The sequence below is a fragment of the Pristis pectinata genome, chromosome 9 (genome assembly GCF_009764475.1).
Source record: "Pristis pectinata isolate sPriPec2 chromosome 9, sPriPec2.1.pri, whole genome shotgun sequence".
NCBI classification, from domain to species: domain Eukaryota; kingdom Metazoa; phylum Chordata; class Chondrichthyes; order Rhinopristiformes; family Pristidae; genus Pristis; species Pristis pectinata.
The window spans coordinates 39,658,245-39,679,786 of NC_067413.1; the positions used below are offsets into that span (position 1 = coordinate 39,658,245).

General features: G+C 38.8%; 1 protein-coding gene across 1 annotated transcript in view; it reads right to left on the reverse strand.

Annotated features, from left to right (window-relative positions):
* Positions 1-1,026: 1,026 nt before the first annotated feature.
* The window catches only part of LOC127574504 (transient receptor potential channel pyrexia-like), a 74,449-nt gene continuing 53,933 nt past the window's right edge, over positions 1,027-21,542 (reverse strand). Inside the window, exons 13-21 of the mRNA XM_052023532.1 lie at positions 18,766-18,857; positions 17,484-17,598; positions 13,987-14,157; positions 13,348-13,418; positions 10,660-10,827; positions 6,442-6,560; positions 5,340-5,538; positions 3,395-3,596; positions 1,027-1,161 (exon numbers count right to left, since the gene is read on the reverse strand). Of these exons, the coding sequence (XP_051879492.1) occupies positions 1,027-1,161; positions 3,395-3,596; positions 5,340-5,538; positions 6,442-6,560; positions 10,660-10,827; positions 13,348-13,418; positions 13,987-14,157; positions 17,484-17,598; positions 18,766-18,857 (1,272 nt within the window). The remainder of the gene's footprint in view (positions 1,162-3,394; positions 3,597-5,339; positions 5,539-6,441; positions 6,561-10,659; positions 10,828-13,347; positions 13,419-13,986; positions 14,158-17,483; positions 17,599-18,765; positions 18,858-21,542) is intronic.

Consider the following 21,542-nt stretch of genomic DNA (forward strand, 5'->3'; position numbering starts at 1 on the left):
AATGTTATCAGACAATCATTAATTTTACATAAATGCAGAAAATACTGACAATACTTGGGTTAAGCAGCAACCAGAGAGGGAGAGCCAATGGCTCTACTTCGCTAGGAGTTTGAGGAGATTTGGTATGTCACCAAAGACTCTTACAAATTTCTATAGATGAACAGTGGAGAGCATCCTGACTGGTTTCATCACAGCCTGGTATGGAGCCTCCAAAGGCACAAGATTGCAAGAGGCTGCAGAAGGTTGTAGACTCAGCAAGCTCCATCACTGGCACAACCCTCCCCACCATCGAGGACACCTTCAAGAGGCGGTGCCTCAAGAAGGCGGCATCTATCATTAAAGATCCTCACCATCCGAGACATGCCCTCTTCTTGTTTCTACCATCAGGGAGGAGGTACAGAAGCCTGAAGACCCAAACTCAACAATTCAGGAACAGCTTCTTTCCCTCTGCCATCAGCTTTCTGAACGGTCCGTGAACCCATGAACAGTACCTCATTATTCCTTTTTTTTGCACTATTTGTTTTTGTAACTTATAGATTTTTATGTCTTTGCACTGTACTGCTGCCACAAAACAACAAATTTCACGTCATATGTCAGTGATAATAAATCTGATTCTGAACATGTTTTGTCTTTATTTCAGATTTCCAGCTTCTGCAGTTTCTTGCTTTTTGCCAGTTTTAGATCATGCTGTTCAATGTACATTCACAGAACCTCACTGATACATTGCAGCAAACAGGACCTGTGATCTAGTTCCCAAATGCAAAACCATGCTTAGTTCTTCCCTTTTGCTCCCCACTTGGTGTTGCTGCTGTGCCAGTAAGCTTCCTCTGCAGCTTACAAAATAGAGATGCCTACAACTATTTGTGAATAAAATAAAGCATTTAAAACTGTCACAAATATGCAATCATTTATGAATTATCAGTTTCAAGCTGATAGACAATAATATTTGAAGTCAAACTCTAAAAGAGCATAAAGTCAATACTTGTGCATTGTAAAATTTAGGGATTAGAGAAATTTTAAGTAAACTTACTCTTCATCTTGATTTTGGCTTTGGCCTCTGCCAAAAAATACTTTGCCCCGTCTAGGTCCAGGACTCTGTTCATACTCAGCCCTTTCCCATTCTTCCTTTTGCATTAAATTTGTAAGATTATCAATATCTTCCTGAACAGGGAGATAGGTCAGAATTAGTAAGTATTGAGAGTCATGAACATTGATCCTCAGCTTAATTTTATCCTTTTTTTTAAAGATAAGAATCAACATTGGTTAAGTGGACTGTGGAAGACACTTGTACTTTTACCTTAAACTAGAGGCCAGCTCAGCAGTTTAGGAAAAAAGTATCCCCCTCTGAGGCTGAGACTAAAGACCAGTGTTGAAGCAGGAAAAGGGAATTCATTTTCCATCTAATTATAGAATTGTGTGAGTACTCAATATTAAAACTGGATGAGTTACACAGGAAAGAACTCATTCTGGAGCATCACCATATCTCATGTTGCTGAACACACAGGGGGTAACTTTTTGACTTTGGTGGTAATGTAAAATAGTTAAAAGCAAATGGAGAGCTTCCTATTTATTCTGCCTGAATTCCATACTCACTGAAGCCAATACAGCAGATTCTGGGGTAAAGTTCCTATTCCCACAATTGATAAAGTAACCTTAGCATTGCTACCATTCACTGTAGATCATGTACGGCTCTGTTTGACATTTGTTCCCTCTGTATTACCCCAGTAATGTACATTAAGCCCAACATAGAACATGTCCGAATGGATTGATATGACTTGTATGTTTCTTCCTACACCAGCTGTTCTTCCAGCTGTTCTTTTAGCTTTTGGGTAAGATTGCCAATGTAGTACCGAATTTTAACAATATTGCACTCTGGATGTCTGCTTACCATAAACTGGTTTGAGACTGAGAACATAAGAATTATTCCCAATATGAACAAAGATCAATGAGTTCAATGAGTCTCTCTCTTTTTGTCACTGAATTCAGAACATATTTATCTGCCTTCATACTATATTCCTGAAACACATCACTCTCCAAAAACATGTTCAGTTGCTCAGGTTATAATTGGGCTGGGTGTTTTTGGGTAATGCCAGCAGCTTTGCATGTAACTGCAAGCAATCCTCCACCTAAGCATCAGGAGGCTTGGGACTTCTATATAAGTGTTTGTGCATTGGTAAAGAACCAAACATCTTGAGCACTCCCCTTTTGTCAACTTGTCCTCCCTTCCAATTCTCCACCGTTTGCTTCATCTGTTTGCTGAATGTGCGCTAGGCTAGATGTAGCCCATGTTCAGTGACCATTCATTTCAATGGAGAGGGACAAATGTAAAGGAGGTAGGTATTTCTTTAGAACTAATTGAACTTACTTAAAAAAAAACTAAATATACTTAAGTGCTTTAATTTTATTTAAAAAATACTTTTAATAGCAATTATTTGTAATAGCCTGAACAATTTTGAATTATTTAGGATATCAGAACCATTTTGACAGCTGGCTAAGCCTGGGATCACGGCTTAACTGGCTGTCAGTTTTTCTTTCTGTAGGTGATGTCATTTACACTTGGAAGGCCTTGTGCTGCATAATGCTTTGTCAATCAATTGTAACCAGCTTCATTAAGGGTCATGCTGCTTCAAGATCTGCTCAGTTTAAGTATGGACTTAACAGATAAGTGAATGATGAGTACAGGCAGCTAGTTGTTACCAGGAAACTCTGGCTCATTGTTTCTTGAAATGTGGATAGCATGAATAAGACAGACCTTATATGTCATGCCACTGCTACATTGATGGGCTGTTGGGGTGCTTCCTATTTAGTGTATAGCGATTTAATATAACTGAATTACTTCCTTAACCTAGCCCTGGAACTCTTAAGTCTTGATCCTTTGATGTAGTGAGAATCAGAAATAGATTGAACCATGCCCTCCGATATCACTCCATCAACCCCCATTCCTCATATCCCCCTCACCCCACCCCACCCCACGTCTGTTCTTTGAGATCTCTGTCATATCCCCACAGGCAAGTTATGATACTATAATACTTAGACCACCTCAGAGAATAGTTAAGAATTAAATACATTATTCTAGGTCCACGGGATACCAATAAACCAGCTGGATGTTTACAGCATCTGATAGCTTTGTAGTATTAATGCCTGCTTTTAAGTTCAGGACTTTAAACACTGGATTCAAATGTTCATATTATCATACTTAATATGAAATGTCTGCAAGCATCAAACAAACCTTCAACTCCTTACCCCTTCAGTTTGGACTTGAGATTGTTGTTTGTTAAGAGTACTCAACACAACAGTACACAAAAGTACTCCATTCCTCTTATTCCACTTTATGGTTCCAATTATGGTGTACTTGATTTGACCAAATACATTAACAACAGAAGATTCTCATTACCTTTATTTGAACGGTGACTTTTTTGAGATCATCTTCTTGATCTATTGTAATATCATCATCAAAGAATATCTCCAAAGGTGCACATGATGTGTGTATAAATTCTTGAAACGTATTCTTTCTCTTCTTATTGAGGTGGTCTTCAACATACAGTACAATACTAGCCTGTTGCATGGCTGCATTAGCATTTGCGTTGTCATACACTCTGAAATAAGAACCATTAATAATCCGCAGATGCACACCCAGAATATCAGTGATGATTACAAGAAAGCATCAGACAAAAGTCCTCATTCAACTTAACGAAAATATACAATCTACCATAGCCTGGACTCTGTGCACCCCACCCATCCATACCCCCAATTAATTAATGCTCTACATTCCCTAAAGGTAATCAAGCACAGTGTCCAAAATATATATTCTTCCTGCCACTTTTCAATCTTACCTCCAATGACTTGCATTTATAATGGTGTCTTTATTGTAAAATCTCCCAAGGCAATTGATAGGAGCATCAATAAACACAGAAAAAAAATCTCAGAAGAACACACACACACCATATACTCAATTAATTTAACCACCTACCCCTATAAACCTTCAACCCTTTCATAAATAGTTTTTCACATACTTTTTTTGAGAGAGTCAATTGACACAGAAGGAATGCTTTTTTCTAAATGCATTGTCTGGTAGTTAGCAAATATTTGGTGGCATTAATATTGCATGATAAATTTGAACCTGCTCACTGTGCTTCTCAATTCTTGGTTGAACTTAAATATCCATCCAAAATTTTTATTATCTTTACCCTACCATTTTAAAGTTCTACATTTGTGTCTCCTTATTTTTCTTCAGTGTACTGTAAAGATCTTCAACTCTGAAAGACCTTACCCAACCTGCTGTATCATGATGGGAAGTTAACTTATTTCCTTTTGAATTCACTCCACTGCATCAATGCTCTATAAAAACTAAGCTAATACTGCATCCTGAAGTTTTTTTAAGGTTCCCCAGCATGACACCATGAGATCTGTCCCTGCATCTGAAGCTGTTCACTTATTACAAGAACGCCAATATTTATCCATTCTCTGGCAATTCTTCACTCCTTAGGAAACCTCATGGAAGTGGGAGGATATATCCTCAATGAAGGTGCTATTTAACTCCATTCTGCCATGCCCGGGGAATGATCTTCTCAGATAGTTATGTAGGGCATCTTCCATGTGGTTTAATACCCTTTTACAGGGTTATCTCTAAACAGCATACCAGACTGTCAAATCTGGCAGTGAATGGTGGCAGTGATTAGGTACTCAAGATCAAAAGGCACCAGTCATAATATTCAAAGAAAATTCTATTTGACCCTTGTTTCCTGCCAGCTTTTGGGCTTCTCTGCAGCTGACTGTGGAAATGTAACGCAATCGTTCCATATGTTCCTCCAGCTGGTCCACTGTAACCTTTGCAGTTCAGTGTTGCATTTCACCATTAGCTGATACAACAGCTGATTGGCAAAGTCAAAGAATAAGGTCAGGCCCATCAAGATGCTCGCCTAATGTATATAATTTTGATTTAAGACATTCATAGCCAAGCTAATCAGATGTTTCTTATTTCTTTTTGGCCACCTCCATTGAGAGTCATATTCCACCTACTTTTTTCTCAGCTTTGCTCACTGAACTCCCTGGAGTTATTTATAACTAACTGTGCTGATGTAGTTATCACACTTGCCTTGATCTGTTGAGATGAGCTTTACCATGACAGGGACAACTACTGAGCCTGAATTTATTCTTTGTTGTTATCCTGTAATTATTCAACAGTACACCATTGATTTGATCTGGAAGACTACCTCTTCTACCCCACAGATCAAGTCCTATTGTGCTACAACCATTGCACCTATGTTTCATATCTCTACCTCAAGAGCATGCATTTACCCACTAAATTACCAAGAGATGTCACAATATTTGTTATATACCTTTGGAATGTATCTGAAAGTAATGCTATGAGAAGATTGATACAAAGAATGCTCGACACCCCAAGAAAGGTTCCACAGAGTAAATATGCCATTACTGGGTCTCTTGCATACATATCTTCAAATCCATAATCATCAACCAGTGTAATTCGAAAAACAGTAAAAAGCATCTGGGGTATAGTTGACATATTTGGTACAAGGCCTGTAAGCAAGAAAATGACAGGGAAAAACTTACATGTTGGCAAATGCTGTCACCAGTTATTTATGTCTTTTGTGGTTATTCACTTATGAACTTAAGTTCTCATGGCCCTCCTCCACTGGCATATTTTCTAGATTCCAAGGTGGAAGTTGCTAACAATATTGATTTCTGATGGTGGGTCATTAGCACAATAGGAGAGGTGTTTTCCTATTTGGACACAACAGTAGGGCATCCACTCTGATTCAGGTCCAGAATATTGAACCAGGAGATGAAGCCCAGTTAAGGGCCTTATAGGAACAGAGCAGTCTAAAATTAAATTGGCCTAAAGGGAACTGCAACCCGCATTGCAACCCCAGGATTGTTAACTACAGTAGGCTGGACTCTATGCAGGATACATACTGGACCCACACCATTTCCAAAGTGCAAGTGTGAAGGTGGATTGTGGAAATGCTGGAACTGTCGAACCATATCCCTTTAATTCAGGAGGGACCAGACAAATACATTGACCATTATTTCCCTCTCATATCATTCCCCCTTCCATTTCCCATAGCCTCTTCAACCACCCCCCCCTCCCCCCACCCCCCAAATCACATCTGTTCTCCTATATCCCTATATTTTGAATTAAGACTTACGGGTAAGTCATGGTTCTATAACATGTGTAGATTTCAATGCTCAGGTGATAGGGTTGAAATGCCCCTCTAACAAGAAAAGGGGAATACACGTTAATGATCCTCTAATGAAACCATATTCACAGGAAAGGTTTGTTTTGCACTCACACCCTTTAACTTCATCTGTACCTAAAAAAATATTCGGAAATAGGTATTTGTTGGAAGAGACTTTTTTCCTCCCAAGTTGCAACCAAATGCAACTTTCATCTGTGTATCTGCAGGCAAACACAAGACTTACCGCCAAACATTATCCAAAATGAACATGCAAAAGGAATGTAAAACTCTCCATAAAGAAAAAGGAACTTCAGGAGATCCACAATGATTTTCCCAAGCATCACAATAAAAGGTCCCAGGGCCCTGCACCAGAAAATTATCAATGTTAAACAAGAAATAAGCATGAATGTGAAGTGTTAGTTTTGTAAGTTACATACTGCTTGAATAATTTAGTAGAGGAGCAAAGAGATCTTTGATAAACATACACATACCATTCAAAGTAGCAGCACTAGTGAATAGAGCATAAATATTTCTAGAAGAATAGAATTGAAAAGGAGAGTAACATTAAACACACAAAACTTTATTTGGAACTCAGTTGTACCAGATCTGTCCTAGTGTTCAAGTATAAATGCAACATAAAGGCACTGAAAAAGGTATGAATCCAGGCATTGAGAAGGATTACACGAGAACTGAAAGGATGGAACAAACAGAGAAAGCTGGACAGGTTTTTCTCTCAATAACATGGGGTGACCTAATATTTAGTTTTAAAATGGTTGGCCAAATATGGATTATACTTATTTAATCATGTCAGTGACTAATACTGGGCACCACATGGACAAAGTAGTCACCAACAAATCCAACAGGTCATTCAAGAAACTTTTTACTTCAAGAGTGATGAGAATGCCAGCTTGCTAACACAATGAGTAATTAAAGGAATGCTAGATTAACACATATGGGAGATAGGAACTCTACATTTCCTGTCTACAGTTTTAGTCCCTTTATTTAAGAAAGGATTACAAGCATTGAGGATAGTCCAGAAGAGATTCACTGGGTTAATTCCTGAGATGAGACAGTTGTCCTATCACAAACAGTTAAAAATGTTCAACAGAATTCTTTGGAATTTAGAAGAATGAGGGGTCATCTGATTGAAACACACAAGATACTAAAGGGGCATGACAGGGTAGATGCTGTGATGTTTCCATCTGTGGGTTGGTCATTTAAAACAGGTGCATAGGAATTTGATGAATTTCTGGAATTCTTTACTCCGGTGTTTTATGAAGTCTAGATCACGGTAGGTACTTAAAGAGGAGGAAAATACATTGAAAGACTAGGATATTGAGTAATATGTGGAACTTGCAGAAAAGAGGAATTGTGTCCTGTGAAAGATGGGCCATGATTGTATTGAATGGCAGGGCAGGCTTGAAGGGCTGAGTGGCCAGTTCCTGCTCCTATATACCTGTGTGCATATGACAGGAATAGGACAGATAAAGAGAGGTGAGAAGAAGCATAAACACTTGCAAAAAAAAACAGGTGGGCCATAATATTGATGCAAAATAATTGTATGTGGGAAAGAAAGCAATTTTTTAAAATACTAACTCTTTACATAGCAAAGATTCTGAAAAGAATTTCAAAAAAACCACATTTATTTGAAATGTATACATTGGCTTTTCTGTGGGTCACAGAATGTAATGTTTTATGATATGGACCTATTTCACCATAACAATGATTGCCTCTCATGTCCTATAAAGCACACGATGTCTTACAGCAGAAGAATTTAATCACCGTTTCTTGCCAAAGGTCCCAGTCCACCTTCAGTGGAACCTGCTGCTTCCACAGATTCCCCACATCAACCCCTCACAAAAGAAATCTCTCAGCAAGGAACTTGAAAGGCAAATGGTAGGGTGGCCTTTATTGTGAGTGATTTGAGTAAGGGATAAAGATGCAAAAAGAAATTTACAATGACAGGTCACTGACCTGAAACATTAACTCTAGGTGCAGATTTTTTTCATTCTATAGATGCTGCCTGCCCTGCTGAGTATTTCCAGCAAATTCTGATTTTATTTGCAATTACAAGGAGCCTTGGCGAAACTATAACTGGAGTAGTGCATATAGTTTTGGTCTCCCTACTTAAAAAAGATATGATTTGAGTGCAATAAAGATTGACTCGATTGGTTCCAGGGATGGTGTGTTTGCTGTGTAAAGAGGGATTGGGTAGATAAGACCTCTCCGCTGCTCCCCCCCCCCCCCCATCACTATCTCTTACCTGCATCTACCTATCACCACCTTGTGCCCACCCCGCCTCCCCTCTTTTGTCAATCTATCACTGCTCTATTTTCCACCACCCCCCCCCCCCAAATATTGGGCTTCCGTTTTTTCCTATCTTCAGTCCTGAAGAAAGGTCCTGAGCCGAAACATTGACCGTCTGCTTTTCTCCACGGATGCTGCCTGACCTGCTGAGTTCCTCCAGCATCTTGTTGTCTTTTTCATCTAGATTCCAGCATCTGCAGTCCTTTGTTTCTCTTGGGTAGGTAAGGCCTGTGTTCGCTGGAGTTATGAAGATTGAGAGGGGACCTCATTGAAACTTAAAACACTCTTACAGGGCTCAACAGATAGGATGCTGGGAGGACATTTCCCCTGGCTGACGAGTCTAGACCAGGGCTTACTGTCTCAGAATATAGGATAGGCCATTTAGGACTGAGGTGAGGAGAAAGTTCTTCACACAGAGAGTGATGATACTTTGGAATTCTCTGTTCTGAATAGACTCAGTCATTGAGTCCATTCAGAATAGAGATTGCTGGATTTCTGGATATCAATGGAACCTAAGGAAATTGGGATGATGCAGTAAAATGGTTTTGAGCAATAATCAGACAATAACAGGATGAATAGTGGAGCAGGCTCCTAAACGGCCTGTTCCATACTTCTTGCCCCCAGCTCCGATAGGAGCTTTCAGTTTTTACACACCAATTCCTTGTACCCATCTCACAACATTGGTCTCCTTATTTCGCTTGGTTACAAGAACAGCACTTAAATGTGAGTGCTCATTCACCTGTGATGAAACCAATCTTCCTCATCTCTGCTTTCTTCTTCATCCCGTCTTCTTTCTTACTCTGCCTGCCAATTGTTGGTATAGTGTTATAAAATGCCATCTTTTTCTGTAAATTTTGACTGCATGGTAGCAAATGTGAATGTGCAGCTGACAGTTGCATAGCAACTTAAGTTCATGAGGGTTCAAAGATTATGCTTGGAAAATATTTCCCTTTAGCAAATGTGTTTTTCCATATTTTGATTGACTGGTAAGCAATGACTTATCATTGATAGTAAGTAATGGAGTGCAGTGTTTGAAGAAAGTGGCGCAGGTAGTGGGTTTTTTAATGGCTGCACTCAGAGCCTGTCTTCAGAAGCTTAATACTGAGACATTTTAGGACATGGAGGAGAGAAACCACTGTGAGCTTTTTTTAAAAAAATGACGTAGCATTTTTCAAGAATATTAAAATGTGCAAAAGCAGAACGGGGTTCAAGGTGGCAGCTCACTGCCATCTTCTCAAAAGCAATTAGGGATTGGCAATAAATACTGGCCTTGCCAGATCCCAAGAAATGACTTGATAAAAGAGAAAGATCTTTTTGTTACTTTCTTATTTTTACAATCAGAGACATTCAGAAAAAATTCAGAAACACAGATTATTTAAAAATGAAATAATAACATAATTAGAAATAAATATATTTAAAATCACATGCAGCATCGGTGAATCAAGTGGGGTGCTTTGTCCAGGATATGTTGTTGAGCTTCTTGAATGCTTATTATCCCTTATCTTAGTAGCAGCAGCTAAAGAAGCTCAAGACTCACTTATGTTGCAAAGAACAGGACATACGATAGAATAAATGGTGCATTTTCCTCACCCCAAACCAGCCACCTATGGTGAGGCATGGTCATATAGATACAGACAATCTTTCACTATCTTACTTGCATTATTGTCATTCATACGTCTGCAATTTTACAAACTATGATTGGCGGAGAGCTGTATATTAAGCCTGGTTTTCTCACCTAATGAACACACACACACACATATACTGTATACATACACACACACTTTTACAATAGGGCAGAAAGATGAAGGGGATAGTTGAAGAAAAATTCAGCAGAAATTGGTTAAACTTCCTCACACCAGTGACACAATATATGAAATGATGCTAAGCAATTTTTGTTTTATATAGAGAATAACTCTTAAAATCTCAACTTGACAAGTTTCAGACTTGAACTTGAGCAGCTGAACCTTAATGTTGGACTAAGATTTTAATAAGATGAATAGGATGCAGAAGAAACTATGATGTATAAAATTCACCATCATTACTGTTTGCATCTTCAAATGATTATTGCAAAATGAAGGGAAGAGAGAAAAAAATCTGCAGGTTTAGATGTTACATCATTCAAATGAAAAGAAAAAAAACCAAGAAAGTTCAATACCTGATTGCTCGTACATGTTTCATGACTCGTAACCAAAGGAATATGATGGTCACTGCACATAGTCGAATGTGAGTTGTGTGAATGGTTTCACTAGTCATTGACAGATCAGCTATGTAAATCCCAATCAGAGCAAAGAGCAACAGGTAGACCATCCAATCAAATAGATTCCTGGAAAAATTTGACAACAGTTGTGTCAGTGATGTTAATTAAAAGTACCGATGAGAGCTAATCAAAAGAACTATTAGGTTCATATTCTGTTTAGCTTTTGACTTATGCTATCTATGAACATATGAATTACAAGAAGGAGTTGGTCACTTAGTCCCTCAAGCTGACTCCACTATTTAATACCCCTCCTTGAACTCGCTACCTTCCATGCCCTTCTCCTTGATGACTTCAGATGAGAAGTATTCATTTATGATCTTGCCCACATCTCTTGTTCCGCACTTATATTACCCCTTTGGTTGCTAAAGGGACCCATTCTTTTCCTGACTATCCTCTTTCCCCTGATATGCTCATAGAGTATTTTGGGAATACAAATCTATTTCACTTAATACCCATTTGTAATTCTTATCCCTACCCAATTTTGCATGAGTATATAATTAGAACCCACATCCCAGTTCCCCAGACCAAGCAGGACAGAGGATCTATCGAATCATTCCGATCTTGACAACCTCAATCATCTCCATTCCCATTCTTATTCCTTTTAAGAGTTCCCCTACCACCTTTCCTTCAGGTACCCTAACAATACTGTCAAACATCCTTGGAAGAGAACTCTGAATAAAGGGACCAGAATCTATAGCTTCACCATAGTGCCCCTCTTAAAAGCAACCAGCTCCAGTTTCAGGTAGATAATTACACTATTTGTAAGTCAATTTCTGTTACTTTTCCAACTTTTGGATCTTTCTTTCAATGCCAACACTGTAATCAATGGCCTAGATTTTGCATTAACAGCTAATAGTTTGCACCATGGTTATCAGATGACAACTTCTGGGTTGTGCAAAAGCCACCTAAACTTGAAAGTGGGGAAGCCACAATGCAGTTTACCCTAATTTCACAGGCCATGCTACAGCAAGCCCTCCCTGATAGGCTCAACATGGGCAGATTTTCTGACCAACACCAGCACAGGGTAGATGCAAGACTTACAGGTTGATGTAGCCATTCTGTGAGTACAGCCCGCTGCCTGTACTGAGACTGGTTCAGTGCTACAGTCAGCCATGCTGTGGTGCTGGTGGCTGGGCTTCCAGTGGAAGGTTGTTCCAAAGTGGCTCCTGGTATTAAGGGCATACCTAGAGGTGGGCAGCCAGTGATTTTGGGGCAATGGAAAATTTGTCCACTTATAATGGCATGAATTGGGGCACTCACACATGAGATGGCCACAAGAGTTAGGGTTAATGCATTCAGGTGTTGGTGAACCTTTACCACCGACCAGTCTTAATTACTTCCTTGTCAATTGTCTGAACATGAGTGGAATCTCATTCCTTTGGAACTTAATTAGAGTTGGAGATTAAGAGAATTAAGTTTCTATTTAAACTGTTTCAGTTTGATGCCTTTATCTCTCTCTTAACCTGTCTCTCCTTCCATCCCATTACTTTACTTTGTACATGATCTCGATCTAATTTACTGGATGTCTTGGTGAGGATTCTTCATTGTGCTGTTGCCTGTCCTGCTCACACAAGCCACATAAAGTGATCTGTATTGGATTAGAATGAATCTGTGTTTAAAAACATACAAAAACGCTACAGCAGCTGTTGGTCATAGCAACCAGCAGGCACGGGTCCTTGTCCACCAACCACAAACTCAACCCCTTCTGAGGAAACCTTCTAGAAATAATTGGTATATCCTCCGCAAACGGTAGGCCATTAGGTACAATCTGTTCTTGTAACTGGACGTCTAAAACTTTCAGTGCTACTAAATGAAACTAATATTTTTAATTCAACTTTCTCCTTGTCCAACCCAGGAACTTTTTGTGGTTTCCCAATAGTCATTGTTCCTCAGTCAAACCCATTCTACAGAATTAGATCAATTGCATAAGTTATTTGTAACTATGCCCTTAATTTTTGTTCAAAACTTAATATAAAGTTGAAAGCCCAACTAATTGATCAACATACTTCATTCAGAAAAAATAATGTAAAATAGGTGTCATTTGTTAAACCTCTGCTTGCCCGATGGAACATCAAAGGTTAGGCTGTTAAAAACGTAACTTATCAGATTACAACCATTTCCATGGATCAGTTTGTAGATGGGCAAGTTGCCACTAAAAAATAAGATGGGAGCTTCATAATTTTTTGCAACTGCTAATCTTATTGCTGTGTGTTCATAGTTCAAGTTTCAAACATTCAGCTGTCAGAATTAAAATCAGGTGTGTGTTTAAGTATATCACAGGAACTTTATTAAAATCTCAAAACTAGCCTTCAATTTAAAAAAAACTGGCCAGATCTCAGGCCATTTCTCTTAGGAGTCCACCAAAAATGACAGCAAGTGCAACATCAGCAGTGTCCCTTTCCCTGGAACAAATAAACAAAATAACAGCCATCTATTGCCATTTTCAGGTTGCTTTTTTCTGTTATAACATGAGTGAGTCCTCAATTTCAGCCCTCAAATAAACAGTGACTGACTGAAGATGCACGTTAATGACAAACCCATACACATTGTACATCTGGAAGAAAGAGCTTTAGTCAATATCTTTACCAAAAATCGTTGAAATAGTGAGGATGCATGTCATCCAGTGCAGTCAGCTGCTTCTTAAGATATGCCTCTTCCTGTCAATAAAGGGAGAATAACAAAAGAAAATTAGGACCAATAAACAGATCCATCTAATTCTAGAATTAGGAACAATAAACAGATCCATCCAATTCTAGAATTAAGGATGAAATTATTAACAGATGATGTTTTGAAGGTGAAATTTGGTGCAGAAAAGTAAAAAACTATGAAAATAATGGCCAATGAAAGTATCTGCTGACATGCTAGATAAATTATTTAAATAAAAACTTCTTTGAAACTTATTTGTTTATAATAATCTTGCTTTCTTTTGATTTCACTATGCTCATGGATAGTGTTCTGATCCAAATCTTTTACGGTGAAAAGCAAGTTACAAAGTCAATCAAAATCATTGAGTATTAAGATATACATGATCAGTGTGCCAAGATCAAACATAGATGGGTGTCTACTGGAGCTCAATGTAGCTTGGTTGAGCAAACTGACCAAGAATTGAACAAGATATTTGGAATTAACCTTCCTGTTACAAATTATTTGAAAGGAAGTATTTGTAAACATTTTTCAAAGATTTAAGATACCATTTCCTGCAGAAAATTCATGCATCTTTTGTACCTCTGGCCATCGTGGGTGGCATAGGTTTAGATCTTTCATTATTTCCTGGGCTCTCCACTCCTTCCAGCGAGAAAACTTTGTATTTGAAGACTGGATTTCTATGAATTCCTCTCCAATCTGGTAGGCAGTGAGCCCAATGGCTATGGTGGCAAGTAAAACTCTCCACCAGTCCTGTATTCATTCAACACAAGTGAAAATATCTTCAAAAAGAGAAGTGACTAATAATTATTTTATTTCTCAGCTATGATTTTTCATCCTTTATTTTTATGGTTTCAGGAATTACAGATTAAATGTAATACACATACTAGGCTGTGTTATTATTGCTCTCTATTACACAATGTAACAAAGTAAGTCATACAGTCATAGAATTATACAGCACATTTACAGGCCATTTGGCCCAACTTGTCCATGCTGACCATTGAGCACCTTCTATCTCCCAGCATTTGGTCCATAGCCTTTTATGCCCAAGCGATTAAGTGCTCATCTAGACACTTATTAAATGTTGTCAGTGGCCCAGCTTCAATCACTCTCAGGCAGTGCATTCCAGGTTCTTACTAGTCTCTGTATGAAGAAGGTCTCCCTCATATCCCCTCTAAATTTCTTCCAAGTGAACTGCTCCATCTCAGGGAACATCCTGGTGTATCTCCTCTGCACACTCTCTGGTGCTATCACATTCCCCCTATACTGCACTTGGTACTCCAGTGGAGGTCTGACCAAGGTTTTAAAGATTTTAAGCATAATCTCCCTACTTCTGTATTCAACGCCCTGACTAATGAAGGCTAGTATCCCATATACCATCCTAACCATATTGTCTACACATGTTGCCACTTTCAAGGATCTATGAATTTATACTCCAACTCCCCTCCATTCCTCAATAAGACCCTAGCATTCATAGTGTATGTCCCAGCCCCATTAGTACTCCCAAACTCCATCACCTCACATTTTTTGGATTAAACTGCAGTTGCTATTTTTCAGCCCATTTCACCAACACATATCTCTCTGTAGCCTAAGACTTCCTTCCCTAACGGACACATACACCAGACAGATTTTCTGATAGATTCACGAACAACATTTTCTCTCAGATAATTTATTTAATTACTTGAATTTAAATTCTCCAGCTGCCTTGGTGGGGCTATCTCCAGATCAACATGTACATTCAGTTCTTAAAAGGCACCCTTACACCTACACTATCCCCTTCTTCAGCCCTTCCCTTCAACAATTTGTCAATTTTAGGACTTTTTTTTTTAACTGTAGTATCTACATTTGGCATATGTTTTTATTTCAAGCTCTTTACTTGGATTTCAAAAAGAGTGGTCCAGCAATAATGTTTTTAAAATCAGAATTTTTCTACATATCCAATGTCAAAAAAGGATCATTAATTCTTCATGTTTAAGATTTCTAATTGAAATATCTTCGGAAGGATAAAGACTCATAATGCAAATCATCACTGAGGTAAAAAAAAAGAAGAAAATGAGGTACCTCAGGAAGAAATGAATTTGAAATTCATAAAAATCTTTTAATTTGTGGTCAATAAAGATAATCATGAAAATTGTGGATTTTTATTATTAAAATCTTAATTGGTTGATCAATTTGCCTTCAGGAAAATCAATCCAAGTTTTCATGCAGTTTCACACTATTGTAGTTCATTTCCAATGCCCTTTGAAAGAACATGCAAGACAAGTCACTCAATTGTAAAACAATTGAAGAAGGCAGCCCACTAAGGTCAGGTCAGGACTACTAGAGATGTGGGGCCTTGCCAGTGTCATTAAGACAGCTAGAACAATTGAAAAAGAAGAGAGACACAGAAGACTGCAGATGCTGGAATCTGGAGCAACATACAAAGCACTGGAGGAACTCAGCAGGTCAAGCAGCATCTATGGAGGGAAGTACGCAGTCGACGTTTCAGGTCGAGACCCTTCATCTGGACTGAAAGATAGTGGGGAGACAACCAGTATAAAAAGGTGGAGGGAAGGGGTGGGCAGCCAATAGGTGGATCCAGGTTGAGGGGTGGGGGGCGGGGGGGAGCGGGTGATAGTGACGAAACATTGACTGTCTACTTCCCTCCATAGACGTTGCCTGACCTGCTGAGTTCCTCCAATGCTTTGTGTGTTGCTCCAGATTCCAGCATGGAAATAATGTGCAAACCTTGAAAGAAAAAAAGTATGCAAAAGCAGCATTTACAACATATACAACTGTAAAGTTATCTTTAAGAATTGAGTGTACCATATGCTATGAGCTTGATTTTTTTTTAAATCAGACACAATTGTTTAGATGAGGGTTACTGCTTTAAGTCTGCTTAATTACCCATTAACACAAAGAAAGCCACAGACACTACAAAAAGGGAACCAAACATTTTTCAACTAAAAAGATGTGAATGTGTATTTTAGGCAAGAGAAGTTAATTTTAAAAAATTATTTAAAAAGGTAGAGCTTAAGACAGAATCATAAAGAGATGGCAGCTGTTATACATACTTTTGAAAAATTTTAAAAATATACATCTTTGAGGAAGAAAGAAGGGCAAGATTTCCATTGTATCATTTAAAGATATGCTAATTGACACATACCACTGCCCTACAAAGAGAAAAAACATGGCTTCCACTGAAGATGTGGACTCTCAAAGCTGAGATTAATATACAGTGAGGTAATTAGCAAATAAGAAAATGGGATTATATCATAAATGAAGGAAGAATTTAATTCGAAGGAACCAATGGGAACCTCAGTTGTTCAAAGGAAAATGGAATTGTTGGGGTTACCCACCAACCACAACATAAATATTGGAGAGGAAACCTGCCAGACATGAATGCAACTTTCATAGAAGGCTGTGAAATTAATTGTGCCTGTACATGTTGAAACCAGAGATTCATAACATTTTCACATCTCAAGTTGTGCAGTTTAATACTTAATGGGTAAGGGCCAATTTCAAGTCCATCTATAAAAGTACACTTACTATCTCATTCCTGTCAGTGGAAGGGCCTCGAATGAGCTGAGTTCTGATCTGGTAATTGATTTTTTTTAAACTTATGGAGATTCCCCACTGCAATTTTGAAGAGCCATTGGACAGACTGAGAGTTTCAGATAGCCCCAGCCACACTATAGTCTAACCTGTGATCTCAAATAGACAAGTAAAAATTCCTCTTTTGTGAAATCTGGACAGCATTATTGCTTCTCCTGAAACTGGTCTGCCATGTTCCCTCCCATTCCCTCACCATTGAGAATATCTCCTCTCTCCCATCTTAAAAGTAAAATTTCTTGCTTGGCTCTAAATTGAAACCATTGAAATCTGCTCCGCATATTGTGGTCTGCTTATATTCCAGAACTGCACTGGCAACTCAATGGCAAAAGTGAAATGAGGTTGATCCCTGAATCCATCAAGCAAGGACATCGGGCAAAGTCTCCAAGTCCTCTTCCCACTATCAAGTCAATTCCAGATTATTTTACATATACTGATGCTGAATGGACTTTACACATCTTGAATTGAAACAAATTTATTGTACTCACACCAGGTAGTTCATAACTAAGTTGTTTCACATTAGCCAGTGATGAACTAAGTCCCAGAACAGTCCAAGAAATTATGAAGAGGATGTTGAGGGTCAGCATTATCCCTACTCCTCTCCTAAAAGGAAAAAAAAATCAAATCATGAGCTTTCTCTTGTACTCAGGCAACTCAGAAAAGTCTCAGCAAATAATGAAGCAGACATTGAAATCTTTAAGTCATTATAAAGTGTTTACAGTTAATATCCCAAGAAGCTTTGCAGGAAGTTAATGAGAATAATTACACAGATCCCTGAGAAATTAGGGAAGTTTTTAGAACGGTCTTGAAGGAGGAGAAAGCGGGGCTTAAGAACTGAATTCCAAGCTCAGGACGTTGCTTTCTGAAAGCTTGGCCACCAATGACTGGATGACAGAATGAAGGAAGAATTAGAATCCAAAGTTTGAAGGATACAGACCTCCTAGATGTTCGTAAGATTGGAGGAAGGTATAGGTAGAGGGAAATGCGAGGTCTTAAACAAATTTCAACATAAGGATGAAAGTTTTAAGATCAAGGCATTCAGTCAGCAAGGTTTCATCAACTTTGGTTCATTTCTGACTTCTGGTGCTGTCTGTGAAGTTTGCACATTCTCCCTGTGAACATGCTCCAGTTTCCAACAAACATCCCAAAGAAGTGCAAGTTGGTCAGTTAATTGGCCACTGTATATTACTTTTAGTGTATAAGTGAGTAGTAGAATCTTGGAGGAGTTAATATGAATGTGGAGAGAATAAAATGGAATTAGAATACGATAGGTGGGTACTTGATTGTCACACAGACTTGGGAGGCTGAAGAGTCCACTTCCTTACTCTGTGAATGTATGGCTCCATGATCCCATGAAGGTCATCAAGTATGGGGATAATAAAGGAATAAGACAAGGTGCAATTTAGGAGTTGTGCAGCAGAATTTCATAAAAACTTGTTTAGAAAAGTTGGAAGATTGTATATTGGCCATTGGAATACTGGGATAGTTCAGTCTGGAGGTGATAAAAGCATCAGAGTGGCAGATGAGCTGAGATATATGCAGAATTGGGCAATGTTAAGGAGCTAAAATTATGTAGTGCTGTTGATGGAAAGGATACCAGTTCAGAGCCATAGATCATAGATAGGATTCTGAGACTGTGATCTGTTAAGTCCAGCCTAAGACAATAGTCAGGGAGGGAGATGGAATCAGTGGTTAATTATGGTCATTGCAGCAGGCACCAAAGCTAACAGTTCAGTTTTCAAGTATTTAACTGGAGGAAATTACACCTACATTCCAAAGCGCTTCCATTTAATTGTAATTAATTTTTGGACGACAGGATGCATAATGAGGTCCAGCTGTCGAAATTGAACGATCACTTCAAGCTGAGTCATATTTGCAGGCAAAAAGAGAAAAGCATTTTAGTGACCAATGAATATATAGCTTAAGACTCACTTAGCTATTGTTTGTGGAGTGTTAACAATACTCTGAAAAATCTTTATTCCCAGCATTACTATTTTAACAAATCTAGAATATAGTGAATTCTTGAATGTGATTGACCTAAATTTACAATACACATGTACAAGAAAGACAGAAATAAATCCAAATAAAACAGCAGCTTTGATTTGTTGCATTCTTTACTAAAATGGTTACCAAAAAATTGAAATGGAACATTATCTGTAATTGTGGAACAGCAGTGTTAAAGTTTGCATCAAGATTTAACAGTTGCCTTTGTACTTCATACATTCACTAGTTTGTGTGGTGAACAGCAATAACAAGTTGCAGGCTTTAGCTAGCACATGAAACCATAAAAGTGTTGTGTGAACATTGGACAATTTTTCTTTTAAATCCATGGAACCATGTGAGCAAACTTGTGTCTATTATAAAGTGCATGATCAAGAATTAAGACAATCAAAGATCATGAATGTAATAAATAGAAGCAGGAGTCAGCAATCTGGCCCTTTGTGCTTGCTCTGGCTCTCAATAAAGTCATGGCTGATCATCTACAGGGCAGGCACGGTAGTGTAGCAGTTCACGTAACGCTATTACAGCACCAGCGACCCAGGTTCGATTCTAGCTGCTGTCTGCAAGGAGTCTGTACGTTCTCCCCATGTCTGTGTGGGTTTCTTCCAGGTGTTCCAGTTTCCTCCCACATTCCAAAGACATACAGGTTAGGAAGTTGTGGGCATGCTATGTTGGCGCCGGAAGTGTGGCGACACTTGTGGGCTGCCGCCAGAACACTCCACACAAAAAGATGCATTTCACTGCACATCTCGATGTACATGTGACTAATAAAGAAATCTTAATCTCTTACCTCAGCGCCAGTTCCTGCACTAACCCCATACCCCTTGATACCCTTAATATACATAATTCTATCAATCTCCGTCTTGAATATACTCAGTGACTGAATCTCCACAGCTCTCTTAGACAATTCCAAAGGTTCTTGCTATAGAAATTCTTCTCATCCCTGTCTTAATAGGCCATCCCCTTATTTTGATCTGTGAACCCAGTTTCTAGACAAAGCAGTGAGGACAAATATTATCCTTGCATCTACTCCATCATTCCCTATCAACAATTAATATTTTCAATGAGATTATTTCTCATTCTTTTTCACCCTGGAGCATACAGCCATATTCTGATTAACCTCATCTCGTACAACAATCCTGCCATCCCAAGAATCACTCTCTCTATCAGAAGTACACTCTCATTCGTTCTTCCATGAAGACAGACATGAACATTCATTAAAATTCTCTGACTTAACATTATTCCCCAATGTAATTTGTTCTCCCTGTCTGTAATGGATCAACATTAACTTTAACTAGTCTTTTCCTTTCTACATATCCTTAGAACCTTTTACAATTTGTATTATGTTTCGTACTAGACTACTCTCATTTTCTGCTTTCCCTTTTCCTCGTTATTGATTTGATTTACTTCGAACATAGAACAGTTCTTTTATTACCATAAACTGGTAAACTAGATCAGCGAATTTGTGGATGACACAGGATTGGGGGCGTAGTGGACTGCGGGGAAGGCTATCAAAGTTTGCAACATGATCTTAACCAGCTAGGAAAATGGGCTGAAAAATGGCAGATGGAACTTAATGCAGACAAATGTGAGGTATTGCACTTTGGGAGGACAAACCAGGGTAAGACATACAGTGAATGGTAGGGCTCTGATATGTGCGATAGAACAAAGGGACCTGGGAATACAGATCCACAGTTCATTGAAAGTGGTGTCACAGGTAGATAAGGTCGTAAAGAGAGCTTTTGGCACTTTGACCTTCATAGATCAGGGCATTGAGTACAGGATTTGGGATGTTACGTTGAAGATGTACAGGACTTTGGTGAGGCCGAATTTGGAGTTTTGTGTACAGTTCTGGTCACCTACCTACAGGAAAAATATCAATAAGCTTGAAAGAGTGCAGAGAAAATTTACAAGGACATTGCCGGAACTTGAGGACCTGAGTTATAGGGAAAGGTTGAATAGGTTAGGACCATATTCCCTGGAGTGCAGGAGAATGGGGAGAGATCTTACAGAGGTATACATTATTATGAGGGGTATAGATAGGGTGAACGCATGCAGGCTTTTTCCCCTAAGGTTGGGTGAGACTAGAACTAAAGGGGTGAAAGGTGAAATATAGAAGGGGAACCCGAGGGGAAATTTCTTCACTCAGAGGGTGGTGCGAGTGTGGAATGAACTGCCAGTGGAAATGGTAGATACGGGTTCAATTGTAACATTTAAGAGAAGTTTGGAATAGCTACATGGATGGGAGGGGTTTGAAGGGATATTGTCTGGGTGCAGGTAGATGGGACTAGGCAGAAGATCAGGTTGGCATGGACTAGATGGGCTGAAGGGCCTGTTTCTGTGCTGTAGTGCTCTATGACTCAAGTACAGTGCAGGAACTAGCCCTTTGGCCCATGATTTGTGCCAAACTAACAAAGGTAATGATGCCGTTAAACTAATCCCTTTTGCCTGCATATCGTCTATATCCCTCCATTCTCTGCATATTCACGTGCCTGTCTAAGAGCCTCTTAAACACCTTCATCATATCTGCCTCTACCACCACCTCT